Source organism: Microcaecilia unicolor, chromosome 5 (genome assembly GCF_901765095.1).
Source record: "Microcaecilia unicolor chromosome 5, aMicUni1.1, whole genome shotgun sequence".
In the NCBI taxonomy this organism is placed as follows: domain Eukaryota; kingdom Metazoa; phylum Chordata; class Amphibia; order Gymnophiona; family Siphonopidae; genus Microcaecilia; species Microcaecilia unicolor.
Genome location: NC_044035.1, coordinates 29,722,623 through 29,743,967, shown reverse-complemented (window position 1 = coordinate 29,743,967; position 21,345 = coordinate 29,722,623). Strand labels below are relative to the sequence as shown.

General features: G+C 47.3%; 1 protein-coding gene across 1 annotated transcript in view; it reads left to right on the top strand.

Annotated features, from left to right (window-relative positions):
- Positions 1-21,345, top strand: part of SORCS3 (sortilin related VPS10 domain containing receptor 3) — an 831,591-nt gene that overhangs the window by 716,818 nt on the left and 93,428 nt on the right. The window contains exon 20 of the mRNA XM_030204719.1: positions 13,758-13,891. Within this exon, the coding sequence (XP_030060579.1) occupies positions 13,758-13,891 (134 nt within the window). The remainder of the gene's footprint in view (positions 1-13,757; positions 13,892-21,345) is intronic.

Below are 21,345 nucleotides of genomic sequence, written 5' to 3'. Positions count from 1 at the left end.
ATATAAAGGAAAGTCAGATCAAGAAAATCAGAATAAAACCATTAAAATAATCATTCTCATCTCTGTTTTCGGATTTCCTTAGTTCTGTTTTGAATGTTTCTATATATGTTGTCATGTCAGTTTTTTCATCAAACCTTTCCATAGCTTTGGATGATTTCATTGCTGTGATTAGTGTGCCAATCTGTTGGTTAAAAGTGGCCATGGTTTCCTTCTTTGTGTCTATAATAGGGACCATTTTTCTATCCATATTCATTTTTTAACAGTAATTTGAATGATATTAGATTATTGCATTAGAGGTCATTATTGTATAGCTTATTATTGGCTTCTCTGTGTGTGTCCCTCTTCCAAAAAGTTGCACCCCGAGCACCCATTTGCCTCAGTCATGGCATTTTTCCTTTTTATTACTTATCGAAGTTTCTCCCAGGGTTAAATAGTGGTGCTCTTTATCATGCTTCTCATTTCTTTTCCTCAGGACATTAACCATGTTGCATTGCTGTTCAGCACTTTCTAGAAGAATGAGATTAATATTTGACATATTTGAGGATATTTTAAAATTTGCTATCCTTTGTGTATTTTTTCTGCATTAATATTTGACATCCACATCTCTGTGGTGCTATAGTTTGGATATTCGATTACTGATCAGGCTATGTGATGAGAATATTATTTGGGATATTCAATTATCAATCAGAATACTTGATGGGAAAAATTGTTTATATAAATAACAAAAATATATAAACAATACACGATTATAGACGTATAATCTTCCCATTATATAATTTGGCTGGAGCAACAAAGTTGTGTCCTTACCCCAATGAGCTTGCTCCTCCAAAATGGGTGGGCTTGGGAGGGGTACTCTGACTATTTAGGATATGAATCTCATTCAGAATATCTTCCTGTGAGACAGCAAGAATACAAACTGCCTGCTGCCCCTAAACCCAGACATTGGGAAGTTGTATATGAAGTTATGATTGTCAAGGCCTCTTAAAGTGTGATATTCTTAAAGTTTTAATATTCAAGAAGTATAACCTTCGAACACCCAGAAGTCTCTTTTCTTTTTCTGACTGAATAAATGTAGATAATTTACTCACAGTTAGTAGGTATTCAGAAATTCATGCCCCAAGGCAAGAGACTTCATCGCTCTGAAAGCTGTATTGGAGGGTGGAGATGAAAATCTGAAGAGAAGGAGCTTTATTGCAGAGGTGGGAGAGTGGTTAAATAGATGAAAACAGTTCAGAGATGAGGTGCTGGGATTGTTCAATACCTTGAGAGAATGAATGAGGTGTAAAGATGAGTTTCTTCCTGGGAGCAGAAGGACAAGTGCTGTTGTGGCAAGATGGAGAATGTGCCGTATGGAGACAGGGAGGTCAAGAAATGCCCCAGATAAGTCCAGGGAGGGGGAGGTAAAGGGACAGAACCTGCCACTAAGTAGCAGAGGTGGTTCCAAGGGGCAGCCCTCAATTGGAGAGAAAGGTCATTCTCTAGCTGACCCATCAGGACAGAGATTGTAGTAATAGTCAGGAAATAACAGTTGGTAAACAAAGGAATCAAGTTCGGTAGAGAAAGGGAGGAGAGCTTTTCAGGAGAATAGGCCACTAACAATTAACTTTATACAACAATCAGGGGTGGTTGCAGTACATGTGGGACTACATTATACACAATGCATTGCTCATATACCTTTGCAGGGAGTGATGGCAGCAGTGAAATCCATAGAAATGAGAATAACAGTAAAGGCATTAAACACATTTTAGGACTATACTATAAACTAGTGTAAGGCTGCCGGGGGCAGAACAATGATGAATTGTGTTACTTGATTTTTTTTCCCTTCCAACTTTATCAGCACAACAATAAGAGGTTGGTTTCCTGCCTGCCATATTGAAAAAGACAGAATTTTACTGCCCTGATTCTTCCCTTGTTGATCTTATCAAAGCCAATGATTAATGTCCTCAGTCTTTGGCCTATAACAACCATACCTCCTAGGAGAAAATCTTGGTTAGCCCAGGGAATCGCCTCAGCCAGTTTAGGGTACAAATTTCTCTCTGAGGTATCTGGTAGCAGAGACTGAATTAGAAGAAGCAAAGGAAGATAGAGAGAGATGGAAGGATTTTCTCCTGTGAGAAATCCACTGAGGAAAATTAGTAGTGGACTCTGTCTTGGAAAAGAAAAGAGCGGATTGCTTGAGATACTGATAATGGGGACAATACTGCAACCCAGGGCCACCGAGAGACTAGGCTGGGCCCAGGACAAGGCTGCCCCGCCTCCGCCCCCCCCCCCCCCACCGGTTTCCGCAAGGGCGGGACACAGGGAGGGAAGGCCCGAAGAGAGGGGATCTGTGACTGCCGCTTCGAATGCAGGGGGCCCGGAGCCGAGGAGGCAGGCAGGTGAGTCCAGGAACTGCAGAACTGGCAGCCTGACCCCGGCGTCAGCCCCCCCTTGGAGGCCCGGGCCCGGGGAATTTTGCCCCCCCTCTCAGCAGCCCTGCTACAATCAAGCATCTCCCTTTAGATGCCCCAAGGATCAGAGTAGAAGCCTATTCAATAACTGCGCCTGGGTACCAGATTTCTTTACAGAATACTAGCATAACCCATTATTGGCATGCCTAGCATTTAGGTAACCACAATTTCTCCGAGGACAAGCAGGCTGCTTGTTCTCACGACTGGGTGACGTCCGCGGCAGCCTCCATCAACCGGAAGAAGCTTCGCGGGCGGTCCGCACGCAGGGCACGTCCACCGCGCATGCGCGGCCGTTTTCCCGCCCGTGCGCGACCGTTCCCGCCAGTCCTTTCTTTTCCGCGCCTGGAGAGAGTCGTGCTATTGCCGCTCTCTCTTAGTCAGCCCTGGAAAACCGATCGCGTTCTTCGCGAATTCGTTTATTTTTTGTTTCTGTTGCCGCGCGCTCCAGTTTTCTTTTTTCCTCAAAAAAAAAAAAAAAAAGAGAGCACGCGCTTTATTTTCCCTCGTTTCTAGTGGGGGCGTCGCGTTGCGGCCTTGTGGCCGCGCGGTCGATTATTTTTCGAAGTGTGATTTACCGCCACCATCGACGACTTTAATTTCGCCGACGCGATTTTTCCGTCGATGTCCTAGAAGGTCCCGAGTGGATTTAAGAAGTGTGGTCGGTGCGGCCGGCCTATCTCGCAGACCGACACCCACGCTTGGTGCCTCCAGTGCCTCGGGCCGGAGCACAATATCAAGTCGTGTTCTTTGTGTCTTGGTCTCCGGAAACGGACTCAAGTTGCGAGGCAAGTTCTTCGGGACCGTCTTTTGGAACTTGCGCCGGCCCCTCGACGTCGACCTCGACGGCATCGGTATTGACGGCCGGTTCTTCGGTACCGGTATCGAGGCCCGAGAAATCGACACCGATGGCATCGACCCCAGGAGCACAGGTCCCGTCGGCCCGCCGGTCCTCCGGTGAGGGTAGGGGTGAGAGGCCGCGTGGGCAATCGGCCCCGGTCACTCCCTCGGCCCATGGCCCTCGGGACCGAACCCTGTCTGACCTGGTTCCTCGAGACCGAGGGGGATCGACCTCCTCCTCCTCTATTCCACCTGGCACCGATGACGGGCACCGCAAGAAATCCAAAAAGCACCGTCATCGGTCGCCTTCGGTGCTCGGTACCGGCGAGGAGTCGACGCCGAAGCGTCCGCGACGGGAGGAGAGATCCCCTTCGGTTGTGGAGGTACCGACGCGTCAGGGTCCCAGCACTTTGGTGCAGTCTCCTGGACCCGAGCAGCTTCCGGCACCGACACCTCTACCGGCCCCCCCGTCTTTCCCGGCAGCGGGCCTGGACGAGTGCCTCCGAGCCATCCTTCCGGGGATCCTGGAAGGGCTGATGCGCCAGGCTGTGCCGGCGCCGGGGGTGCTTGCACCCTCGGCGCCGTTGACTGTGGCGCCGGCGAGCTCTAGCCCGGTGCCGAGGCCGTCGACACCGCCGCCGCTTGCAGCGCCGGTCTCGACCGCCACGCAGGTGGAGTCGACGTCGATGGAGGGAGCTTCGTCCCCACCGGCACGGGAGTCCACCGCTCGACGACACCGAGGCCTCGGTGCCTCGACGTCGAGCCGGGCCCGGTTAAGGACTCAGCTACATGAGCTTATGTCCGATACCGAGGAAGAGGCCTCGTGGGGGGGACCCCAGATATTTCTCCTCAGAGGAGTCTGCGGGTCTTCCCTCGGACCCCACGCCTTCACCAGAGAGGAAGCTCTCGCCTCCTGAGAGCCTCTCTTTTGCCTCCTTTGTAAGGGATATGTCTATTTGCATTCCCTTCCCCGTGGTCTCTGTGGATGAGCCGAGGGCTGAGATGCTCGAGGTCCTCGACTATCCATCACCACCTAGAGAGTCCTCCACGGTGCCGTTGCACAATGTCCTCAAGGAGACACTGCTTCGGAACTGGATGAGACCGCTATCTAATCCCATCATTCCCAAGAAAGCAGAGTCCCAGTACAGAATCCACTCGGACCCAGAGTTAATGCGGCCCCAATTGCCCCATGACTTGGCGGTCGTGGATTCTGCTCTCAAGAGGGCACGGAGTTCGAGGGATACCGCCTCGGCGCCCCCGGGGCGGGAGTCTCGCACTCTGGACTCGTTTGGGAGGAAGGCCTACCAATCCTCCATGCTCGTGACCCTCATCCAGTCATACCAGCTCTATATGAGCATCCACATGCGGAACAATGTGAAACAACTGGCGGACCTGGTCGACAAGCTCCCGCCGGAGCAGTCCAGGCCTTTTCAGGAGGTGGTCAGGCAGCTGAAGGCGTGCAGAAAGTTCCTATCCAGGGGTATCTATGACACCTGTGACGTGGCATCTCGTGCTGCGGCCCAAGGTATAGTGATGCGCAGGCTCTCATGGCTGCGTGCCTCTGACCTGGACAACCGCACCCAGCAGAGACTGGCCGACGTCCCTTGCCGGGGGGATAATATTTTTGGTGAGAAGGTCGAGCAGCTGGTGGACCAACTGCATCAGCGGGAAACCGCCCTCGACAAGCTCTCCCACCGGGCGCCTTCAGCATCCACCTCAGCAGGTGGACGTTTTTCCCGGGCCCGGCAGGCTGTGCCCTATTCTTTTGCAAAGCGTAGGTACACCCAGCCGGCCCGAAGGCCTCGTCAGGCACAGGGACAGCCCCAGCGCGCTCGTTCTCGTCAACAGCGTGCGCCTAAGCAGCCCCCTGCGCCTCCACAGCAAAAGCCGGGGACGGGCTTTTGACTAGATCCACGGGAACATAGCCGCCCTCAAAGTGTCCGTACCGGACGATCTGCTGGTCGGGGGGAGGTTAAAATTTTTTCACCAAAGGTGGCCTCTCATAACCTCCGACCAGTGGGTTCTCCAAATAGTGCGGTGCGGATACGCCCTGAATTTGGCCTCCCTGCCACCAAATTGTCCTCCGGGAGCTCAATCCTTCAGCTCCCATCACAAGCAGGTACTTGCAGAGGAACTCTCCGCCCTTCTCAGCGCCAATGCGGTCGAGCCCGTACCACCCGGGCAGGAAGGGCAGAGATTCTATTCCAGGTACTTCCTTGTGGAAAAGAAAACAGGGGGGATGCGTCCCATCCTAGACCTAAGAGGCCTGAACAAATTCCTGGTAAAAGAAAAGTTCAGGATGCTTTCCTTGGGCACCCTTCTGCCAATGATTCAGAAAAACGATTGGCTATGTTCCCTGGATTTAAAGGACGCATACACTCACATCCCGATACTGCCAGCTCACAGACAGTATCTCAGATTTCGCCTGGGCGCACGGCACTTTCAGTATTGTGTGCTGCCCTTTGGGCTCGCCTCTGCCCCACGGGTGTTTACAAAATGCCTCGTGGTGGTAGCGGCGTATCTTCGCAAGCTGGGAGTGCACGTGTTCCCATATCTCGACGATTGGCTGGTCAAGAACACCTCGGAGGCAGGAGCTCTCCGGTCCATGCAGTGCACTATTCAACTCCTGGAGCTGCTGGGGTTTGTGATAAATTACCCAAAGTCCCATCTCCAGCCAACCCAGTCTCTGGAATTCATAGGAGCTCTGCTGAATACCCAGACGGCTCAGGCCTTCCTTCCCGAAGCGAGGGCCAACAACCTCCTGTCCCTGGCTTCGCAGACCAGAGCGTCTCAGCAGGTCACAGCTCGGCAGATGTTGAGACTTCTGGGTCATATGGCCTCCACAGTCCATGTGACTCCCATGGCTCGTCTTCACATGAGATCTGCTCAATGGACCCTAGCTTCCCAGTGGTTTCAAGCCACCGGGAATCTAGAAGATGTCATCCGTCTCTCCACCAGTTGCCGCACTTCACTGCTCTGGTGGACCATCCGGACCAATTTGACCCTGGGACGTCCATTCCAAATTCCGCAGCCCACGAAAGTGCTGACGACGGATGCATCTCGCCTGGGGTGGGGAGCTCATGTCGATGGGCTTCACACCCAGGGTCTGTGGTCCCTCCAGGAAAAGGATCTGCAGATCAACCTCCTGGAGCTCCGAGCGATCTGGAACGCACTGAAGGCTTTCAGAGATCGGCTGTCCTACCAAATTATCCAAATTCGGACAGACAATCAGGTTGCAATGTATTACACCAACAAGCAGGGGGGCACCGGATCTCGCCCCTTGTGTCAGGAAGCCGTCGGGATGTGGCGTTGGGCTTGCCAGTTCGGCATGCTCCTCCAAGCCACATACCTGGCAGGTGTAAACAACAGTCTGGCCGACAGACTGAGCAGAGTCATGCAACCGCACGAGTGGTCGCTTCATTCCAGAGTGGTACGCAAGATCTTCCGAGAGTGGGGCACCCCCTCGGTGGACCTTTTCGCCTCTCAGACCAACCACAAGCTGCCTCTGTTCTGTTCCAGACTACAGGCACACGGCAGGCTAGCATCGGATGCCTTTCTCCTCCATTGGGGGACCGGCCTCCTGTATGCTTATCATCCCATACCTTTGGTGGGGAAGACCTTACTGAAGCTCAAGCACGACCACGGCACCATGATTCTGATAGCGCCCTTTTGGCCCCGTCAGATCTGGTTCCCTCTTCTTCTGGAGTTGTCCTCAGAAGAACCGTGGCGATTGGAGTGTTTTCCGACTCTCATTTCGCAGAACGACGGAGCGTTGCTGCACCCCAACCTTCAGTCCCTGGCTCTCACGGCCTGGATGTTGAGGGCGTAGACTTCACTGCGTTGGGTCTGTCTGAGGGTGTCTCCCGTGTCTTGCTTGCCTCTAGGAAGGATTCCACTAAAAAGAGTTACTTTTTCAAGTGGAGGAGGTTTGTCGTTTGGTGTGAGAGCAAGGCCCTAGAACCTCGTTCTTGCCCTGCACAGAACCTGCTTGAATACCTTCTGCACTTATCAGAGTCTGGCCTCAAGACCAACTCAGTAAGGAATCACCTTAGTGCGATTAGTGCTTACCATTATCGTGTGGAAGGTAAAGCCATCTCTGGAGAGCCTCTAGTAGTTCGATTCATGAGAGGCTTGCTTTTGTCAAAGCCCCCTATCAAGCCTCCTACAGTGTCATGGGATCTCAACGTCGTCCTCACCCAGCTGATGAAACCTCCTTTTGAGCCACTGAACTCCTGCCATCTGAAGTACTTGACCTGGAAGGTCATTTTCTTGGTGGCAGTTACTTCAGCTCGTAGGGTCAGTGAGCTTCAAGCCCTGGTAGCTCATGCTCCATATACCAAATTTCATCACAACAGAGTAGTGCTCCGCACCCACCCCAAGTTCCTGCCGAAGGTGGTGTCGGAGTTCCATCTTAACCAGTCAATTGTCTTGCCAACATTCTTCCCCAGGCCGCATACCCGCCCTGCTGAACGTCAGTTGCACACATTGGACTGCAAGAGAGCATTGGCCTTCTACTTGGAGCGGACACAGCCCCACAGACAGTCCGCCCAATTGTTTGTTTCTTTCGACCCTAACAGGCTAGGGGTCGCTGTCGGGAAACGCACCATCTCCAATTGGCTAGCAGATTGCATTTCCTTCACTTACGCCCAGGCTGGGCTGGCTCTTGAGGGTCATGTCACGGCTCATAGTGTTAGAGCCATGGCAGCGTCAGTGGCCCACTTGAAGTCAGCCACTATTGAAGAGATTTGCAAGGCTGCGACGTGGTCATCTGTCCACACATTCACATCACATTACTGCCTCCAGCAGGATACCCGACGCGACAGTCGGTTCGGGCAGTCGGTGCTGCAGAATCTGTTTGGGGTGTAAATCCAACTCCACCCTCCAGGACCCGAATTTATTCTGGTCAGGCTGCACTCTCAGTTAGTTGTTCTTCGTAGGTCAATTTCTGTTATACCCTCGCCGTTGCGAGGTTCAATTGACCTGGGTTCTTGTTTTGAGTGAGCCTGAGAGCTAGGGATACCCCAGTCGTGAGAACAAGCAGCCTGCTTGTCCTCGGAAAAAGTGAATGATACATACCTGTAGCAGGTGTTCTCCGAGGACAGCAGGCTGATTGTTCTCACCTACCCTCCCTCCTCCCCTTTGGAGTTGCGTTTTCATCTTTTTGCTTGTCATTCAACTGGCGGGAACGGTCGCGCACGGGCGGGAAGACGGCCGCGCATGCGCGGTGGGCGTACCCTGCGTGCGGACCACCCGCGAAGCTTCTTCTGGTTGGTGGGGGCTGCCGCGGACGTCACCCAGTCGTGAGAACAATCAGCCTGCTGTCCTCGGAGAACACCTGCTACAGGTATGTATCATTCACTTACTCAGTCACTGAACTGGTGTAAGTGCACGCTTTCCAATAATACTAGGACCAGGGGGCATGCGATGAAACTATAGTGTAGTAAATTTAAAACAAATTGGAGAAAATGTTTCTTCACCGAATGCATAGTTAAGCTCTGGAATTCGTTGCCGGAGAACGTGGTGAAGGCGGTTAGCTTGGCAGAGTTTAAAAAGGGGTTAGACGGTTTCCTAAAGGACAAGTCCATAAACCACTACTAAATGGACATGGGAAAAATCCACAATTCCAGGAATAACATGTATAGAATGTACGTTTGGGAAGCTTGCCAGGTGCCCTTGGCCTGGATTGGCCATTGTCGTGGACAGGATGCTGGGCTCGATGGACCCTTGGTCTTTTCCCAGTGTGGCATTACTTATGTACTTATGTCCTCTACTTGGCTCACTTTTATTACATAGAGCAGTGATTTAACCTATTGTGATGTCATAGTGGCTCATTCCACCAATAAGAGCCAACCTCATTAGTGATGTCACAATGGCTTGATTGTATAGAATGTTTGTACGTTTGGGAAGCTTGCCAGGTGCCCTTGGCCTGGATTGGCCGCTGTCGTGGACAGGATGCTGGGCTCGATGGACCCTTGGTCTTTTCCCAGTGTTGCATTACTTATGTACTTATGTACAGTTTGAAATGGCACCAGGTTGGACTTAACTGAGATATCAACTAGAAATGCAAGACCAAGAAGAAACTATTTGCTACTTCATCTCCCTAGCTGCAAAAATGTGGTTGATAAGTCTGTCCACATGGCAGGTTTCAGTTACCAGGGGTCCACATGGTGGAACCTAATTCCCAAGGAAATAAGAGGCATTAGTAATTATCCAGAATTTCGCAAAGACCTAAAAACCTTTTTAATATATATATATTTTTTAGTTAAGAATGTGTTTTAGACACTGAAGTTAAAATCTTTTTTTATTGTAATTCAATTGTTAATTGTAAGCCACATTGATCTGAAACTAGTTTTTGGATAATGCGGTATATAAGAATGAATGAACGAATAAATAAATTAAAATGTTCAGTATTCTATAAGTTATGCACATAACTGGGAGCTATAGAAGGCTGACAGTGATAAAAGAGTTTTGAAGTAAAAGTGTTAGTCTAAAGACAGGCATGCAACTCCTGGAATTTACATATAAATTTGCTTATTCAGCCCAATTGTTGAGATTCTCTGAATAGCAGAGAGTCTTGGAAGACCTGGAACACTGACAATTTTAAACCAAGCTTCAGCCAGCTAGCTAATTTAAATACATTCCCATGAGGGAAATCAAGGTTCATATAGTATTAATTTAGCCAACTCACCCAAAGACTGTGAATCTTACTATACTGTATGATACTTGTACCTTGAGTTTTTATATCATTTATACTTAATTTTGTTTCTTATATTTTTAATGCCTCTTATTATTCCCCACATTAAAGTTTTAGCCCACAGCTTTTGCTTGATCGCTTTTGGTGGGGTGAGGGACTCAGGAAGTACTGAGAAGGCAAAAGAGGGAGCATTTTATTTGTTACAAGTAGGAGTATAATGGGGACTTGGGCATGTTCCTCTGGTTGATCGTCCCCTTTTCCAAAACCCTGAAACTAAATCTTGCGGTTCTAAATAGAAGCAAGGCATGGCCATCTAAAAGTGTAATGTCCTTCTCTTCAGTAATCAAAAAAAGAAAAAAGCTCTCATAATAGCTGTGGCACAGAAAAAAAGTACTTGAATCATTCCTACTAAAGATTCTATGGAGTGTATCTGTTCTAATTTTGAAAATACAACAAGGGAAAAGCCTCAGAATTCCCCAACCTCCAGCCTATCCTATATAATAATTCTCACCTCCAACGTTCTGACTTGCCTGGGACCGTGGCTTATTCCGAGTTGGTCTGCTAGGCTCCGTAGATCAGGCTGACCTGACATCACCGTAGCCATTATGATGTCAACTTCAGAACCCGGGGAAAAAAAAAACATGCCTCACAGCTGATCCATGTCCAGAGGAGGGTCGCTGGACATGGGTGGCTGGAGGGGGGGCAGGGGAGAGAGGAGGGTCGCTGGACATGGGTGGCTGGAGGGGGCAGGGGAGAGAGGAGGGTCGCTGGACATGGGTGGCTGCAGGGGGTCGCTGGACATGGGTGGCTGGAGGGGGGAAGGGGAGAGAGGAGGTTCGCTGGACATGGGTGGCTGCAGTGGGCACAGGGGGAGAGGAGGGTCGCTGGACATGGGTGGCTGCAGGGGGAGAGGCGGGTCGCTGGACATGGGTGGCTGCAGGGGAGCCGAGGAAAACCTTGCTAGCGCCTGTTTCATTTGTGTCAGAAACGGGCCTTTTTTACTAGTATATATATAAGGCTTCACATTGAGAGCCGTAGTGCTCTTCTAACATCGGAGGGGGTTCTCATCAGAGACAGAAAAACCCTTGTGTTTCAAAAGGTAAAGGATACTAAAAGAATCCACAGAATCAAAAAAGGAGGGGATCCATATCAAAAGAACTAATAATAACAAGTTGAACTTAACTTTTAAGCATGCAGGTATAGATAAAGAAATGTCATGGGTTCCAAACACACCGACTCAGGGCTCAGTTTCGCAAAAAAAATTGCTGTATCAAGGCGTGTATTTACCACAAATTTAGACACAGGTGTGTTTCCTGCTTGTTAGTCCTTCTCTTCAGACATATCCTTGACAGGCAGGGAGGATACTGACCCCATATGTATGTATGAATTACTCAGTTGATTAGGAAACACTGACACATTGTAGCCACAGCTGCTTCTGACACCGTGTTGCTACAACAGGTACTGTAGCCTCTCACAAGTGAATGCGAATGTAGAGTAGGATTGCAGAGTTCATACGTAGAGTCGGGCCGTTGCTTAGACCACCTCACATTGTAGTTGTGCGGCAGCACAGTGAACCACATGGAAGCAGGAGCACTAGAAATGGATTTCAATAAAAAAGTGAGTAGTGCAGAGGATGACCATATTCCTGGTGAACCAGAAAAAAGAGCAAACGACAGATAATGTGGTTAAAATGTGAGGTGAAAGTGGCTATTAGAGCCAAAAAAACATCCTTGAAAAAAATGGAAAAAGAATCTGAATGAAGAAAATAAGAAGCAACATAAACACTGTCAAGCCAGATGCAAAGCACTGATAAATCAGGCTAAAAGAAAATATGAAGAAAAAGTTGCCACTGAGCTGAAAACTCATAGTAACACTTTTTTCAGGTACATCAGAAGCAGGAAGTCTGTGAGGGAATCTGTGGGGCCGTTAGATCAGGAATGAGTGAAAAGGAGCGCTCAGGGAGGACAAAACTATAGTGGAGAGATTGAATGAATTCTTTGCTTCAGACTTTACGGAACAAGATGTAAGAGATCTGCCTGTACCGGAAATGGTTTTCAAGGGCGATGATGTGGAGGAACTGAAAGAAATCTTGGTGAACCTGGAAGGCGTACTGAGCCAAATTGACAAATTAAAGAGTAATAAATCACCTGAACTGGATGGTGTGCTCTCCAGGGTACTGAAAGAACTGAAACATGAAATTGATGATCTACTGTTAGTGATCTGTAACCTGTGTTTAAAATTGTCCATAGTACCTGAAGATTGGAGGATGGCTAATGTAACACCAATTTTTAAAAATTGTTCCGGGGTGATCTGCAAATTACAGTCCATTAAGCCTGATCTCAGTGCTGGCCAAAATAGTGGAAAATATTATTAAAAAAATAAATAAAATTAAACAAATATGGTTTAATGGGACAGATCCAGCATGGACTCAGACAAGGGAAGTCTTGCCTCACAAACTTGTTTAATTTCTTTGAAGGTGTGAATAAACATGGGGATAAATGCCTCTGCACAGTAAAAGACCATCTACCCTGTGAACCTGAATTAGCAGAAATAACAGAGAAAGACAAAGAAGATTTTATAAAAATGGCAGTTCCATTTTTCCCCAGTGCAGGAGAACAGGTTCCAAGTGTATATTTTGGATGAGAAAGTAAACATGTAGAATTTAAATTTAAATGAGTTTCCTGAATAAACAGAATATCTGGTGATAATTTTGTAATATATGTCCAAAATTTATTTCTTTCGAAAGGGTTATTTAGACCCTTGATATTTATGGAAAGAACGTTAATATGACTGGTCATAATAACAAGTTAGATCTTGCTGGCTATAAAGAAAGGATATAATATAAGTTAGAAATATAAAAGACTTAGCCAAATACTCATACCTGTAATGCCTATAACTAGGCCTTTCAAAAATTGATGAAAACTGCATGTAAACAATAACGAAAACAACAGCTGGATAAACAGCTAACCACATAATAAAAAAACAGCTTTATAAGTGTGAACACAAGCTGAACCTATAGCCATAGAGATAGCAACAGCTTCCCATTAAGGTATAATGATATAGTAATGCTAATCCAAGTAACAGAAGATATTCTGACATCAATTCACCGTATTAACTTAAATATGAACTATGTTCACCTGATCTGCTGCAACCACCAGTTCTGTGGGTCTCATCTCAGGAGAGGATGAAAAGCCCATCTCCAAAGGTGTTCTTGGTTCACATGCTCTCAACGCAGCCTTCAATGAGCTCTCCCTGAACTCCACATCAGCAGCCCTATCAACAAGAAATGGTCCATCATCCCTAAAAAGATGACAGGCAGCTTGCCAGGCAATACCCAAACCTTGTGACCTAGAATTATGAGATCAAGTTCAGCAACATGGTGCCATCTTGCTCCTACCCTGTCTCTGCCCTCTCTCTAATTTGTAATTCACTTCTGTACTATATATAAGAAGGCTATAATGAAATTATGTCCTGTATTTTATGCCTGATTTATTTATCTGTACGTCTGTAATCCATGCCTTTTCCACTATTGAGGAATTACTCTGGGAAGAACTAATGTAGATTTGGCAGTGTTTTTTTGTGTTGTATATTATCTGCTGTTGTTCTAAGGTGTTGATCATGGACTTAACACTTGAGGATAGAGTTTGAAAGTTGTCCCACATTATTTAGGTGAAAAATGCTACTTTTGAACAGATTTTTGTCATTTAGATTTTGAAGGATTCAATAAAGCCTATAAAATATGCTACAGATACTGTCTTTTGACTCTTTTTCTCTAGGTCCTGTGGAACACGTCCATCTGAGTGTTCCATTTGTTGCCATTAAAAATAAGGACGTTAATATTACTGCAGTGGTTTGGCCTAATCAGTCAGGAACGCTCACATACTTTTGGTGGTTTGGAAACAACACTAAGGTATGAAGTATTACCATTACATTTTTATTATTATTACCCCAATGTTTAAGCTGAGAAAGAAAGAAAGAAAGAAAGAAAGAAAGAAAGAAAGAAAGAAAGAAAGAAAGAAAGAAAGAAAGAGAGAGTTTATCCAAGGTTACCTGAGTGAACTGTAGTCATCAAACTTGCCATATATGACTGTGAGTCCAAGCAGATCACTTCCTAAGAGGTCAAAACTCTGCTTATCTTAAGAGGGTACTTTTTTTATTTTTATTTTTTTTTAATGGCATCTAGTTAAAACACCATTAAAGTTGGCTCTGTCAAGCCTCCTTTTTATAACAACAAGTAGGGGCCTACATCCTATATAATAAAACGCACCTCCAACATTCTGAAGATGACTGCATGGCTGAGGAATTCCTGCTCTCTGTATCCATCTCCTGAATTGACATCACGTACTTCCGGGTTCGTCACAAGCAGAAGTGACCAACCACACGAGGTTTCTCGGCTTCAGAATGTTGGAGGTGCATTCTATTAAAGAGGATTGGTCAGTTCCTTGAAGCACAGCCAGAGCTCAGCGTCCTGCACAGTAACGCTCAGACACCACAGAGAGAGAGGGGGGTCCTGCCACCAGAGGGAGGGGGGGTCTGACACCAGAGAGAGGGGGAGGTATCTCTGTCACATACACACACTCTCTCTCACACACTCTCTCTCTCTCTCTCTCACAGTTAATGTCTTTCTCTCTCTCACTCTCACACACTGTCTCTCACACACTATGTCTCACACTGTATCACGTTCACTCTCTATGTGTCACACAGTCACTCACACACTCTCTTGGTCTCATAAACTCAGTCTCACAGAGAGTCTGTGTCTCACACACACTCTCTCTCTCTTGCACACACTGTATCTGTGTGAAACACACACTCTCTCTCTCACACTGTGTCTCACATACGCACTTGCACACACTCTCATTCTCACAAACATACTCTCTCTCTCTCTCACAGACACACTTGCACCCAGACTCACTCTCTCTCTCTCTCTCACACACACACACACACTTGCACATTCACTTTCTCTCTCACACACAGTCACTCTCACATACACTCTCTCAAACATACACACTCCGAGGAAAACCTTGCTAGCGCCCATTTCATTTGTGTCAGAAACGGGCCTTTTTTACTAGTGTCTTTATAAAATGCTATTGTAAGTGGAAGACATTGACATTTACTCCAACCCTAGCTTCTAGAGCTGGTGTAAATGTCCATGCCAATACTCGTCAAGTACCCATATTAATTACAGTATTTTTTACTCTAAGGGGTAGATCTCGAAAAGGGTTTAATCAGGCAGGAGAGACTCCTGCCTAGTTAATCTCCACTAAGCTGTACCAGCACTTCACTGAGTAGTGTCACTGAATATCACTGCTAATCGGCCATCCCCTAACAGGTTAGGATGGGAGCGGACTAGGGGTGGAGTTAAAGCAGAGCTGTAAGTTAGCTGGTTAGAGACGATATTCAGTCTGCTAACTAGCTAAGTGCTACTACTACTTATTTCTATAGCGCTACTAGACATACGCAGCATTATACACATTATCCCTCGAGTTCTATAAGTGGTGCTAAAAATTGTGCGCACAAATTTGGATACCTGGCCAATTTTCCCATGCAGTTCAACTGAATAGTGAGTTAATTAAAATTTGCAGGTGGATCCAAAAAGGGGTTCATGGGGTCAATGGGACATTCCCACAGTTAATGCACACTCTTATAGAATAAAAGGGATCCACACCTAATTTAGGCGTAGGGATTTATGCCAAGGTTTTGTTGGTGTAAGTGGTCATGCCTAAAAGTATTCACGGTTCCCAGCACTATGTGCTATTCTATAAATGGCGCATAACTTTGAGTGCTGTTTATAGAATAGTTCTAAGTGTTTTTTTGTTCCCCGCCCCCATTTATTGAATTGAGTCCTATATGCAGATACTTTCTCCTACTAACCTACAAATGCACTCGGTCTGCAGCCCCTCTCTACCCTCATCTCCCCTTACGTTCCTACCCGTAACCTCCGCTCTCAAGTCAAATCCCTCCTCTCAGTACCCTTCTCCACCACCGCCAACTCCAGGCTCCGCCCTTTCTGCCTCGCCTCACCCCATGCTTGGAATAAACTCCCTGAGCCCATATGCCAAGCCCCCTCCCTGCCCATCTTCAAAGCCTTGCTCAAAGCCCACCTCTTCAATGTCGCTTTCGGCACCTAACCACTATACCACTATTCAGGAAATCTAGACTGCCCCAACTTGACATTTCGTCCTTTAGATTGTAAGCTCCTTCGAGCAGGGACTGTCCTTCTTTGTTAAACTGTACAGCGCTGCGTAACCCTAGTAGCGCTCTAGAAATGTTAAGTAGTAGTAGTAGTAGTATCTAGTAGGCTCACAATCTAAGTTTTGTACCTGGGGCAATGGACAGTTAAGTGACTTGTCAGAGTCAAAAGGAACTGCAGTGGGAATTCAACTTGGTTCCCCAGAATCTGAGCCCACTGTACTGATCATTAGGCTACTCCTCAACTCCCACTCAAGCGCTTAAGAGGAAGAGAGAAAAAAAGGCTATTCTAACTTTGGGGATTCTTTTACCAAGCTGCGGTAAAAAGGGCTCTGCGATAGAGGTGGCAGCCATTTTTGCCACATGCCAGGGCCCTTTTTAGCGCAGCAGGTAAAAAGCCAGAAATACACATGGCCATGCGGTAAGCTTGTAGTTACCGCGTGGCCATGTTGGGGGGGGGAGTACTTACCGCCACCCATTGAGGTGGTGGTAAGGGCTCCCACATTGCCCCGGCGGTAATCCCCTGTGGCATATATATATTTTTTAAATGCAGCAGTGCCAGAAATGGCGCACGCTGGAGGCAAAACTACTGCCGGTGGCCATTTATGAGCTAAGGGGCCCTTTCACTAAAGAGTTGCCATGTGGCAACGGGCTTCCTACACAGTAACCCGGAACTACTACTAGCCCAATGCGTACTCCGGCGATAGTTCTGACTCCAGCACGTGCCATTTTCTGCGCTGCTGGATTTTTAAAAAATATATACCGCTAGGGTAGTGTGGAAGCTCTTACCCACCACCTCAATGGGTGGCGGTAAGCTTACCACATGGCCAAGTGGGGTTTTTTTCGGGCTTTTTACCTGCTGCAATAAAAAGGGCTCTGGTGCGCGGCAAAAACGCCCACTGCTGGCCCTTTTTACCGCAACTTAGTAAAAGGGCCCCTAACAGGCTTATTTTCGAAAGTGATTGCCGGGCATCTTCCGACATAAATCGGGAGATGGCCGGCGATCTCTCAAAAGTGGCGAAATCCGTATAATCGAAAGCTGCTTTTTTTACAGCATCGCTGCTTTCCTGTCGCCGAGCCGGCGAAAATTCAAGGGGGCGTGTCGGCGGTGTAGCGAAGGCGGGGCATGGGCGTGGCTACCAGATGGCCAGCTTTCACGGATAATGGAAAACAAAAGCGGCGTTCATCAGTATTTCTCCGGGTTTACTTTGGTCCTTTTATTTTCATGACCAAGCCTCAAAAAGGTGCCTCAACTCACCAGATGACCACCGGAGGAAATGGGGAATGACCTCCCCATACTCCCCCAGTGGTCACCAACCCCCTCCCACACTAAAAAACTAAAAATAAAAACCTTTTTTGCCAGCCTGTATGCCAGCCTCTAATGTCATACCCAGCTATGCAAGTCCCTGGAGCAGTTTTTAATGGTTGCAGTGCACTTCAGGCAGGCAGACCCAGGCCCATCCCCCCCTACCTGTTACACTTGTGGTGGAAAGTGTTGAGCCCTCCAACCCCCCCCCCAAAAAAAAAACCCCACTGTATCCACATGTAGGTGCCCCCCTTCACCCATAAGGACTGTGGTAGTGGTGTAGAGTTGTGGGGAGTGGGTTTTGGGGGGATTTGGGGGGGCTCAGCACCCAAGGTAAGGGAGCTATGCACCTGGGAGGTATTTGTATATTTTTTTAAAGGTTTTAGAAGTGCCCCCTAGGGTGCCCGGTTGCTGTCCTGGCATGTCAGGGGGACCGGTGCACTACAAATGCTGGCTCCTCCCACGACCAAATGTCTTGTATTTCGCCGGGTTTGAGATCGCCGGCATTTTTTTCCATTATCGCTGAAAAACAAAACCGGCCATCTCAAACCCGGCGAGCTCTGGCATTTGGCCGGGCTAAACCGTATTATCGAAAAAAAAAAAGATGGCTGGCCATCTTTTTCGATAATACGGTTCCGGCCAGCTGTTGCGCTGCCGCCAAAATAGTACAGGACATCAGACTCACAGAAACAGAAGCCTGCGCAGCCGCATTGCTGATCTGCAAGGGCAGGCTTCTACATGGAATGTTGCTAGTGGAGGAGTAGCCTAATGGTTAGTGCAGCGGACTCTGATTCTGGAGAACTGGGTTCAATTCCCACTGCAACTCCTTGTGACTCTGGGCAAGTCACTTAACCCTGCATTGACCCTGGTACAAAATAAGTACCTGAATATATGTAAACCACTTTGAATGTAGTTGCAAAAACCTCAGAAAGGCAGTATATCAAGTTCCATTTCCCTTTCCCTTCCAAATTACCATCCAACTTTGAAAAATCATAAGTGCCCCCAACAATTTATCTCCACCAAATGTTTAGTGGATTTAGATATACAGAATAAAACACAAACAGTAACACATACAGATTTTCAGTTTGATCTTACAAGACTCTCAAATGTATTCAGCTGAGGCTTAGAAAAGGAATTCCTTCTGTTCTTGAGTGTCTTTAATTGCTTTTTAGCACTACACTTTATTTATGGCACAGTTGGTTATACTGTTATAACTTGTTTAGAGGGGAAAAAAAATACCACTGTGTATTATAAAATCACAATTTAATAAAATTAGTTTGTATCTACATACTTTGTTTAATTTCACAGTGCATTTCCATAAAGTATTAAGATTAGTCTTCATGCATTTAAGCCCCGTTCCCTAATGCCCTCTTTTTCAAGCCACGCTAGCAGCTGCCTGTGCGGTAATGCCAACAAAGCCATTTCAAAATGAATGAGCTTTGTCTGCATTACCGCATGACAGCCGTTAGCGCGGCTTGAAAAGGGGACCTAAATGTTGTGTCCTAATTAATATTTATTTATTTGTTGCATTTGTATCCCACATTTTCCCACCTATTTGCAGGCTCAATGTGGCTTACATAATGCCGTAATGGCGATTGCCATTTCCGGATTGAGAAATACAAAATGGTTCTTAAATGACATAGAAAGGCATAATCGAACGCGAACGCCTCTCTCCATGGGCGTCTATGTCCGAAAACGGGTACGTGAAGAGGCAGGACAGACCGTATTTTCGAAAAAATGGACGTTTTTCAGTTGGGCGTTTGTTTTTAGCGACAATGGAAACTAGCTCAAAAATGTCCTAATCCGAGCCATTTGGTCGTGGGAGGGGCCAGGATTCGTAGTACACTCTCCCCCCTGACATGCCAGGACACCAACTGGGCACCTTAGAGGTCAGTGCGGTGGACTTCAGACAACGTTCCCACATGCATAGCTCCCTTACCATGGGTGCTGAGCCCCCAATCCCCCTCCCCCAAAACCCACTACCCACAAATGTACAACACTACCATAGCTCTTAGGGGTGAAGGGGGCACCTACATGTGGGTACAGTGGGTTTTGGAGGCCTCCCCTTTACCAGTACAAGTGTTACAAGTAGGGGGGGATGGGCCTGGGTCCGCTTGGCTGAAGTGCACTGCAGTACCCACTAAATGTGCTCCAGGGACTTGCATACATGCAGGCCTCTAGTACTTGTTGCTGCTATATAACATTGGCACACCAGTTGACACCTGAAGACTAATCTCTCCGAAAACGTCCTTTATTGGAATAAGCACGCTTACTCACAGTTAACTGCAGATCAGAGGTTGTGCCCCACTGGCAACGAGTCTCCCTGGTACTGAGATGAGCAATAGGTCAGAGCTGGCAGAATGCTGTACAATGCCCTCTTTCAGCCACATTCAAGGTAAGAACTAAGTTCTGTAACGTGGCTAACACGTGAAAGGGATCTAAAACTGGCTTACAAAAATGGCCACTACCTCATGGACTACCGGAAACAAAACAGGGCACACTCTGACCTAGTAAGCAGGGGGAAAAGCACCATGGGAGTACAGCCTACCAACTACCAACATCGTGAGCATTTGCTACAAGCTAGTGGAATCACGGAGCCTAATACCATATACCCACCACAATGCATTGCTGATGTGACTCTGCAGTGCGCATAACAGAAAAGGTGTCACACTCACCCGAGAGCCACATCAGAACCAGGGATAGAACACATTCTGCTGTCATGGAGGTGGGTACAGCATTTGAGGCTGGCATAGAGGCTGGAAAAAAAGTTTTTAAAGTGGGGTTTTTTTGGTGGGAGGGGGTTAGTGACCACTGAGGAGTCCGGGGAGGTCATCCCCGATTCCCTCCAGTGGTCATCTGGTAAGTTGGGGCACTTTTTTGGGACCTGTTCGTGAAAAAAAAGGGTCCAAAAAAAGTGACCCAAAATCGCGGTAAAAACGCATTTTTGTTTCGATTATCAACTAAAGACGCCCATCTCTCCTCGGACGATAACCTCGCCCCAGTTCCGCCTTCACCACGCCTCCAACATACCCCCATCAACTTTACCCGTTTCCACGATGGATTGCAGTTGGAAACGCCCAAAATCGGCTTTCGATTATACCGATTTGGGCGCCCATGGGACAAAGACGCCCATCTCCCGATTTGGGTCGCAATATAAGCGTTTTTCTCTTTCGATTATAAGCTGGAGAGTAGATTAAGCAGTCAAGTGTAGCGAGTTCGTTTCTGGAATGAGAAGTAGAGTGGTATAATGATAAAGTTCATTAGTGCCAAAGTACAGTTGAGCAATCCAGTGTCGAGAGTTCGATTTTGCCCCGTTCTGGTATGGGTTTCGTTGTCTGGTATTTAGGATGGATCATTGTGGTATGCCTTTTCGAACAAGTTGGTTTTTAATAACTTTCGGAAGTTTGTTAGGTCGTGTATTGTTTTGATGGCAGTCGGCAGGGCATTCCATAGTTGCGCGCTTGTGTAGGAGAAGCTGGATGCGTATGTCGATTTATATTTTAGTCCTTTGCAGCTGGGGTAGTGAAGATTCAGTAATGTGCGTGCTGATCTTTTTGCGTTTCTGGTTGGTGAGTCTACGAGGTTTGTCATGTATACCGGGGCCTCGCCGTGAATAATTTCATGAACCAGGGTTCATAATTTTATGAACTATGAGCAACAGTTCCAAAAAGGAAGCCTTGGTACAAACCCACTACTTTGTGGATGTGTTTATTTTTGTTTTATTTTATCCTATTTTAGCTATAATGTATGTTTTTATTGTTACCCACCTAGGACAATGGTAGCGAAAGCTAAAAATCTTTTAAATAAATTAGTGTCCCTTTTACAGAGTGGTAGTAAACTCAATGCAGGCTTACTGTTCGCTCGTGTGG